Source organism: Helicoverpa zea, chromosome 7 (assembly GCF_022581195.2).
Source record: "Helicoverpa zea isolate HzStark_Cry1AcR chromosome 7, ilHelZeax1.1, whole genome shotgun sequence".
NCBI lineage: Eukaryota > Metazoa > Arthropoda > Insecta > Lepidoptera > Noctuidae > Helicoverpa > Helicoverpa zea.
Genome location: NC_061458.1, coordinates 8,876,971 through 8,887,444, shown reverse-complemented (window position 1 = coordinate 8,887,444; position 10,474 = coordinate 8,876,971). Strand labels below are relative to the sequence as shown.

At 35.9% G+C, this 10,474-nt stretch overlaps 1 protein-coding gene across 1 annotated transcript; it reads left to right on the top strand.

Moving 5' to 3' along the window:
- Positions 1 to 808: 808 nt before the first annotated feature.
- Positions 809 to 3,051, top strand: LOC124631780 (trypsin-3-like). Its single transcript, XM_047166378.1, has 4 exons — positions 809 to 924; positions 1,469 to 1,673; positions 1,911 to 2,169; positions 2,394 to 3,051. The coding sequence occupies exons 1-4, from the start codon at positions 891 to 893 to the stop codon at positions 2,694 to 2,696; spliced, it is 801 nt and encodes a 266-aa protein (XP_047022334.1). The 5' UTR covers positions 809 to 890; the 3' UTR covers positions 2,697 to 3,051.
- Positions 3,052 to 10,474: the final 7,423 nt, after the last annotated feature.

Below are 10,474 nucleotides of genomic sequence, written 5' to 3'. Positions count from 1 at the left end.
CTCTGACATTGAATTGTGGCCATTGCTAGAAGACTACGACAGACGTACTTACAGTTGTGTACACCCGTTATGTGATCGCTATAATTTTCAGACCAAAAACTATACTAACTTATATGATTATATTCAAACATCTTGTAAATGCAATCATGAAACGGAATACGCAACATCCTTATGGGAAATCCTCTACTAGATAAAGGAGTTAAGGAGGTAATTCTTTATGTAACACTAGCATTTCACCAGTTATAAGAAACCGATAAGTCATCCAGAATCAAATGAATTTCAACTATGTTTACCACCTACATTGATTCAGTTGTAATCGTCAAAGCGAACAAACACCCACAGAACCATTCATAAGGACCAGTTAGAAGTGAAGGACAACTTTATTTATATCGAAAGCCTAAAAAACAGCACTTTAGATAACCAAGATCATGGTTAACGGCGGGTATTTTCTTTATGTAAAAACCGAAACCTGTTATTAAATGAATTTGTATGCTTATCGCTTTATCAACGAATGATAAAGCTCTCGATAAACAATCGGGAATGCCGCCTTTGAATATTGATTTATTTCTGGTTGCAAAAAGTACGTGTAGGCAGAAATGGGGCTATTCATAAACAATCACTTAATATCCATGTAAAAATATTGACTTTTAAAATATTCCTTCAACTTAACATAACATTTGTAACGGATACTTCCCGGGAAAAATATAACGCAAAAATTGCAAGGAATACCATTTTCAAAAAGAACTCCCGTAAGTGGGTGTCGTTAGATAAATAATTTGGTAAATCCCAAGATAAGACATTTGATCTTGACTACATAAGATAAAGTATCTTATATTTGGGCGTCACTGAAATCGAACTTCAGTGTTTAGTTGATATCATTGTTTGCTAAAATGCAGGTGTTAGTCGGAATAATATTCATATTAGGTGAGTGAACATCAATTTTGTTTATTTTATGTTAGGTAATATGTTAAACAACGCTGTGAACCATAAATATTTGTTTCAATTTTATATAGAGTATATCAACAATTCATTCGTTTTACTCGGAATCAATTTCCACTTCTACAATGTAATTGAACACTATCGACCCAATTTGTACGGCTGCAAATTTTATACAAAATATTATTCCAAATTTTAGCCTTTTGGTTTGTTAAAATTACATTATCCTCCACAAAAATCTTATGGCCTTACTACAAAAACTTAAACGCCTGTTTTACACCTGTCTAAAAAAATTGTGGCTCCAAAATGAACCATATGTCAACGTCATAATTTGACATTTTTTTAGACAAGGCTTAAACTGACGTTAAAAAGTTTTTGTGTTATATAAGACGGTTAGCTTTTAGATTTTTAACAAACTTAGTCATTCCAAAAAAATATAATAAAAATCTGTGGAATCATTCGATTCGCTCTCAAGTGATATTTTATCTTTCCTGTCATGATAGATTTTCATTGTATTGTTCGTCTTTTCCAGTAAGCCTATCTAGCTGCGTATTATCAGTGCCAGTACCTGATACTGCAGATTCAGCGAGAATAGTGAATGGCTATGAAGTAGATATAACCGAAGTGCCGTATCAAGCGGCTATTAAGAAGAAAGTTTTGTCAGGATGGGCACACATGTGTGGTGCAGTTGTGGTCAGCTCCAGAGGTATTCTGACTGCTGCCCATTGCGCTGTATCGTACGTACCTTAATTATTTATGTATTTGAGTAAAAGCGTCATAATCTTCGTCTGTTTTCTGTCTGTCAGCATCACCAAATGTGAATCTACTGAATTTGTTTATAAGTCCCATTTCATAGGTGAAAATTCTTTCTCTTTATTTCTCCTTTATATCCCAGAATTTTATTAATTTCCGTATACTGATCCATTTATTTTCGTTGATAAGCTTGAAAGTAACATATTTTCAAACTCTTTCAGATACGTGTCACAGCCTTCGGATATTCGAGTGACTGTGGGAACCTCACATCGTGTTTCTGGAGGCAAGAACTACGATGTGTCAGTTGTCTACGTCCATGAACAGTACTCCTCAACGACTCTGGAGCACGACATAGCGTTGTTAGGAACTGCTAAGTACATTGAATTTGGTCAGACTGTGTCTCCGGTAAATATTGCCTCCCAGCATTTTGTTCTGCCAATTGGAACTGGCGCTGTGGTATCCGGATTTGGAACTACTTCGGTAAGACTCAATTTTTATTCAATTCTTTTAGAAGTTGCCAGACCGTATATCAATTACCTATAGATATTAGAATATCAGACATCAGGCTTACTTACACATTAAAATAATGAGAGTACTGTAGACAAAAGAAGCCCAAAATACCATGCTACTCGTAGTAACTGCCGTCAGTCGCATTGACAACTCTTCAACTGACTAACATGTGCTTCTTTTTTAAAATTTTCCAGTATGAGGGCCCAACATCAGATGTGCTACGTGCGACACGCGTCAGCATCATCGCTCAATCGGTGTGCACTCGGGCATACCTGCGTATCGCGGCAATAGGATCGGGGATGGTCTGCGCCAGTGGTGTCGACCCTGCCCGGGACGCTTGTCAAGGTGACTCCGGAGGTCCACTGGTGGTCGGTAGTCATGTAGTCGGGATCGTCTCCTGGGGCGAAGGGTGTGCGAACCCCAGCTACCCTGGGGTCTATACCAGGGTCTCTGAATACAGCTCATGGATAGGACAAAGGTTAAGTCTTCTGTATTGATAATGATAATTTATGATCTGATGTTATGTTAGAATTTAAGAAACTCATCGTCTCTCTGGGGTTACCGAACAATATGTAACTGTTGGAGGTATTTTTCATCTACCTACCTATTTTTATTTCACCTATTTTGGAGATAGCTGTCACCTTATCAAGCTGGACGCGGTTACCAGTTTTTTTTTCAGGGGTTTTCTCCTAACAATCGGATAAAATAATATTTTTAAGGAATATGGCACAAAATGATAGAAGTACTTTTTGGACACCACAGAGATATTCCAGATAAAGATAAAATTGTAAATATAACTTATTTATAATTTATGTTCAAATACTAATGATAATAAAATTATTTTATTCCAAAGGTGTTATTATTGTTCTAGCAGTAGGTACATTGACCAAAGAAAAAGTGTAATTTAAATACAAACAACTTTCTACGACTACAATGATTCCACCGGTATTTTCTAAGTACGTGTCAATGACATTTTACTTACTGATAGTACGTATTTTGTCACTTGTTATACCGTTAATGGTCCGTAAGATTGTGCTGGAAAAATGTAAATGTTAGCACCAACTGACTACTTTTTGCCTATTTGTTAAGATTATTTATGTGGTAGGTAAAAATGTCGCGAGCAATTTTGCTGCGTCTTGATAACAAAGGCAACTCAACTTTTAGATTGAGCACAATATTAAATGGATTAAGTTGCACAATAACAATTCAAGTAAAAACTAATTGAATTTAAGTTAACAAAAAGCAATGTTGTTATAGCAGGTTAATTCAATCGACATTCAATGTTATTAAATCGTCATTTAGGATTGGCGTCAAAAACCGATGGCTTTCCTGATTAACATACACCATGTCCTAAATAGGGCAAAAGGCTTACTAAAAGAAAATCTTAATTGATAGAATGTTGCTAAACGACAATGCAAAAATTCAATCAACTGACATTGACCGCTGATCTCACACAACAAAACGGCATACCTGCAAAGAATTAATAAACACTGAATCAGACGCATAAGGGATTTGTCTTTGCAGCATAATTACGATACAAGTCATGCGCTTGTAAAAGAAACAAAAGCGAAATAGTTTTCTCCTTGATTGAGCTCAAATAGATTCATTATACCATATAGAGAGATGATTAAAGCGCTTTATAAGCTGCCTGGTTAATTGAGATGACGCCCCGAGTGATGCGGAACTGTAATGAAAATAGTTAACATTGCTTGTTGTTAGCATTGTTCTTCGCTACCGGTGTTGTGTTGTGATATGATTTTTAATATGGCTTTTACGTACCTATTTAATTATGGTAAGATGTGAACTTCGTACTGCTTTTGATGTCCTTATTAAAGGTACGTAGCCGATACCAGGTTTGGTCGTAGAGGGCACTTTCAAACTGACGGCGACCTTAAAAATCAACTACATGTATCCTGGAATTAAGTGGACAGGTGGAACTGCTAGCGACACGTCACCAACTTCAAGTGTAGTTTTCCTTACCTAAGCATTTGTTTTCAGGTAAAATTATACAAAAGGAAATTCATTTGTTTTAATACAATCCTTTGTACACAGAATTATTACATCACTGATTTATCCCGCACCTTTGGGTAAATGTTTTACTTTGAAGCTTATTGTATCAAGTATGGAGTTTTAGTCTAAGTTGTAAGTTTTCTCTTCCGAGAACTATTTGAGTATCAAAAGTAGGTTTGTAGCTTCAGCATCACGTGCAGACATAAACTTTTAAAAGATTAGCTACGTGCGCCTTCGTGTACCTAATCAAATATTTATTTATTTATTTTATATTTTTATTGCACTTGGTGCAGTTTATAAAGTGTGCTAGTTTTAAAATAATAAGTACAGTGGTCGTTAGTGGGTTCATTTCTTTGAGACTTCCCTTTTTTAAATTGTTAAGATTAGTAATAATGCTAGTAATTATAATAAACGCTATTCCATCATTATTATCAACACCCATTGCACCAATATGTAAACATTAGCTAATTTCTATTCAATATACAGGCTGATTCACATGTTAATACATATATTATTATCACCCCTGCTAAAAAAACGCCGTTAGACAAAGAAGTTTTTTTTCTGAATGTCACCGAGAGCTGTGCCCTGATTGATCGCTTCATTTGAATCGAGTCGAGATTCGATTTATGATTAGCACCTATCGGATTTGAGAATCGTCCCTTGTGAGCGCTAGACAATCGGGGGTGTAAGTTCAAATTGTCAGCTTGTAAAGAATACCTGGTTTTGCTTTTTTTTTGTTCTAAGAATTTTTAACTAATTAGTCTTTTATTATGTCAATAAATAGATAGTCAGATAAATAATTTCAAAAGTCGTATCGTTGATATTAAATTGATTAGAAATAAAATAAAACAGTAATTTCTGCCTTTGTTTACGTTATACCACAAAAGCAATATAAATCACAGAAACATATTCCAAGGGAAATGTTATGGATACACAACACCCATCAATTAACAAATTAATGAACAAAACAATCAACACTTATGTAAACATAATATCGAAAAGAATTGTAATCTACGTTAAATACGGTGAAAGCTTCCGACACTCGCTCGTAATCCGTTTCCTCTTTCTAGACTACCACATTGTTCTTTAACTTTAAAACAGCAAGCAATAATGAACTTTAAATCCAATGAAACAAAGTTGTATTTGCTTTGCGTTAGCTAGTGATTAAAGATCTTTGTTAGGTTAGCGCAAAAATTTATTTACGACACCCCCTCATTTAACCGTCTTCTCTCTCCCTCATTAATGCATATCGACGGTATGTTTTGTCTCGCTTCAACGACCCATAATAAATTTCGGGACGATTCTGAATTAACAATACCATAGTCATAATTCGCTAGCCTGTTGCGGCTCGTTCGTCGCTTGTTTGACGATTGTTTTAATATTTAATGTAATATTAACCATTAGGCATGCTATTTAACATTGATTCATTGCAAACCGTTAAATTAAAACATTTTAATTACTGATTGTTATTAAAATACTTTAAAAAAGAAAGTTTATATGATTAGAATAATTTTATAAGCGCAATAAAAATACACATACTCAGAATTTGGTAAATATTTTTGTATTTCATCCAAAATAAAAAATTAATAAAGATCACGACATTTTTAACAATGAATTAATCAATTACTTAACCAAAATCCACACAAAAAAAAACGTTCTAAATCTATCGATGAAACCAATTGTCAAGTCGCCCATCACTAGTCGAGTGACGTAGCGTACGCCACTTAATTCAGGGGTGGCATTGCTCAGACGGCAATAACGTATACACGAATAGGTGTCGAGTTGGGCTCCGCTGGCGTCTTGCTCGGATCAATTCTAACCTCTGTCGTCACGCCCGAGGCGCTCCGTCACACTTCGGCCAAACATATCCATTGTATCAATATTTACGTCACCTAATCATAACTAAGCTTCTTTCTTCTCAAATTACGGATGTTTTGGTACGTTTTTTGTTAGTTGCTTGACTTTAGACAACTAAATTCTTTTTAAAGTGAGGATGGCTTCCCAAGTAAGTATACAGTTTGGTGTTGTGAAGAGGCATTGTGTCTTCTGTTTTTGTTTTTTTTTTTTTCCTGCGGAAGAAATCTCTTGATCTACTTTTTAAGTAAGCAAATCCATTCTTAAAACATTCAAAGAGTCAATCCGTCGCCTACCCATATTCAATTCGATTAGGCCGTTGAGCGTCTAACCCGCCGATAAGTAAGTGTAATGCTATAGTCCCTCGGCCTATTACCTGGCAATTTCACAGAACGATCTACGTCGGATCGCGTCGACAGCACACAATGATGTGACACACACGGGCTTTGTAACGGAGAGGGACGGCACTTGCTCCCGCGATTTGTTTACACAGTGTAGCTTTCCCTTTCGAGGTGCGCGTGTGTGCGTGAGCATCTGGCGGGCGGCGGCAGCCCTGCGCCTGTGTAGTGTTGCCCCCACGGCGCACCCCGAGCGGGGTAGCCTGCCTGCGCTTGTATGCGTGACCCAGTCGAATAAATCTAATATTACACACAAACATATTGGTGGCACGCCGTGTCATTTTTACGCTTGTGTTGTCGCTACTTGGGGTTCTTTATGCGGCACGATGATATTATTATTCTGACGATTACGACATCCTTTATGCTTACAATAAAATAATTAATAAGGGATGAAGTGTATTGTTGAGCGAGAGTTTGTGATCGGTATCGGGCCACTCGGCTCGTTCGAGATTTAAAAAGTTAATGATAAAGTTTATTACCATCTTCACGGTTAATGGCGGTGGCATTGTTTAATTAAAACATTAGTGCTTAAGTATTGCTGTTCTGTTATTTGGCATCTATTGTATCGATGACAATTATTTTATCAAGAGCAAAGTCTTATTTGTTGTGCTGGCCAAACATAAATGACAGTAATAATATAATAACAATTAAAAACATTGTTACAATGTGATACAATTTTTATATTTAATCTTCTACAGCCAAATTATTATCTACCATTCATTACAGCATTCATGAAATCCGATTGAAATAATAAATAAACAAAATGAGTTATTTGATATCATCGTATTATTTAAACAAACTACAATATTTTTACTCACGCGATCATAATTTTACGCAGTCCTACGTACTAACTAAACCGGCTCCATGAATGAAACGGCGCACTGATGTAGCTATTAGTGATGTCAAAGATCACATATCGATAACATCGACAAAATATTTAACCCAGTTTTATTTACTTTCGGTATTATCCAATAAAAAAACTGATCAATATAATAAAAACTCCAAGCTGACGATGTTATAAATATCATATTTCAAAGATTATTACAACCCACAAAAGCGTGTTAATTAAACCAGGACGTAGGGCCTACGTCGTAGGCAGAATATCTCCAAACATTCTCAATTACTTATTCTGTGACGGCACAGTTGACAGGGCGCTCAGCCCCCGTTCAGTTTAACAATTACGCGGCAGGGCTCATTGTGGCGCGACCCTACCACTCCATCCATTGTGGACACCACTATAACGCGTCCAGCGTATCCTGACCTCCGCCGAAATACAATCATCCCCCTCCCTGGTCCCCTTTAAAGTTTACGCGGGAAGGCAATCGGCTCAATTTACACTGGACAGTAATATACAAATATTATTATCCAGCCTTTTCACAAATATCAATAACGTATTACCAGCTTCGGGACAGATTTAAAAGTTAACCGACGTGATTTTTAAACGTTTAAATGACTTTATTTGGTGTTAATTTGAATAGCGTTCCATTTATGTGACATGTCAAGCACTTCAGGACATTGTAACGTGTCAACGTGGCTGCTTATCCATGTTATCTTTTTATAATGCTAATAGAGTTATGGTCGTTGTACCTAGTCCAATTTAAGAAGGAGATAATCCTTTTGCTGTAGAAGCACATTTAAAGGACTTTCTATGCTGCTTTGATATTAAGTATTTTTAGTCACTTTTTTAGTATTTTTAGTTACCAGAAACAAGCGGTAAATAATAGTACTATAAAAACTCAAACAATTATTATAAGACAAGCGCTAGACGGGCGTCCTTATAAACGTAATCTTTACACTTCAAACGATTGAATGATTAGTCAAGATTAAAACGAGCCAAACTGTTCCACTGAGCCTGAGATATAAACTTGTTGAAGTTTTAGAAATATTTCACTTTGAAACGCGCTTCAACTTAATTATAAATTGGGCAATTTAATTAAATTTGTAAGAATTTCAGTTGTTCTCGCCTTTTTGACCTTAAAAGGGTGAACAGTGTTATATAAACCATGATTTTTGAAGGATATTTCGAATATAATTGTTCAAGTATTGTAGGATACCGTCGTGTGGTGACTGGGAATACGCCACGACTTCCCGTGGGAACAGGACGAACTTTCATTGGACCTTGTTCTGATCCCGCGAATGCTTGGCCTTGGTGACATTGAATTATAAAATAGTGAGAAGAAGTTTCATGAAGAAATGGACATGATATCGAACTATACATCGATGATTTTACATCCCAACACTATGTTGAAAAATTCAACCCTAAGATTATCATAAAAGGTTTCACAAAATTTCCTCCCAAAATCAAGATACTCATACACAAACAACGCAAACTTTAACTAATTATGGACGCCTTTCTAAACAATAATCTAATAAAAAGATAAGTTTAACCAATCAAAATTCCTTCGCAAAGATAGTCAAGGTTACTTAAGGACGCGTTCGTAAGTTGCACTAGCATAATAAAAGTAACTAATGCGACTCCTTTGTAGACACTCCCCCCATTTTGAACGCAACCTTTTTCTAACGGGTATAAAGTCATGAACTTTGAGGTTAATAAAATTCGACCAGACTCGTCCTTTGTGAAGGCTGGCTACACACTGCATTTAAGTGTTGCCAGCATACAAGATAAATAGTGTGTAAATCTTAAGATTTATTTAGTAAACCACCTCAAATCAGCCCTGTGAAACAAGGCCTGTATCATTTATTGATTTCCTTTCCTTATGCCATTGATAAATCAATATACTTATAAATAGATTTAAAAATCTATTTATATTTCCTTATTAGCCTATTATATGCTGTCACATTAAGGCTTAACTAAGGCCTCAGTACTCTTGCATCCTTCCCAGTCGGTTCTGTGGCCAATCGCAGGAAAAGTGTCCAGGTCTTCTCACCAACAATACAGAGAAATATATATACACCACCTAAGTATATAACTTTTTTTTGTAGTATTTTTCTCAAAGCAGGAAAGTAGATTTTTCTTGTCTCGAGCAAATCAGTTGTCAATGTCTTATACTTTCAAAAGTTGTCAAACTTATTCATCCATGTGTCATATAAACTTTCTACTATTGCTATTTTGAATTCATGAGTCGTGGCGCTACAGGTCCATAACCAGTTAATATTTATTGTTTTAGATACATCATAGAGTAATTAAACTCATCAATTACAAGGTTAGGCACTTGTTTTATGGACTGAACATAGTGTTAGTGATAATTAACCTTAGAGAGTCATTCATTTTTTCATTTTTAATCAAAGGCCTGTTCTATTTTTGCTTAATTCAAAGGAGTTCTTCGCAATATGATGTTTATTTTCTAATATTCATTGTGGAATATCATACACGTACGAAGAGCTTTCAGGCGCAATAAACTTCACAGCTTTTCATGGACCCCGCCAACAATAATAAATGAAGATAAACATCAAAACAAAACTACGCAAATAAAGCAGTGTTAACGCCACGAGTGTAACTAATATTAGGCATATATTTAGTACTTCGACATACCGCCGCGTACATACCTTGCGTGTTACATTACACACGCGACTCTGCGAATCTCACATAAACTGTAGTAAATACAGATCTAACTAAAGAGACAATATCTCCGACGTTAAAAGGCCAGCCCGAGTAGACTGCGGGAGGGGCAGGGAGGCCCACCCTCCCTGTGAAATTACTACATTTTGAAGGGAACAACTTTTTATGAGAATAAGCCGCTGCTATGAATCTCGAATTATAAGCGAATTGAGTGGTGTGGGTGTTGTACTTTTCTAGTTGAACTTCGTCAATATTTTCTGCAATTATTTCATTATGTAATTAACCTAAATTTTATCCAATCAGTATCACCATCTATCAATGTTACAGCATTTTTGAGCACGACCTCAACAATGTGTCTTCAATTATCCAATTAATCTAAGTTAACGAACTATTCAAGTTAATTAGTAATTCGGCGCGGCGCAGAGACAACACAACAAACTTTTCAAATAACTTTAAACTCTTGTAGTGACAACCTTATCGTCGTAAGCGTTCG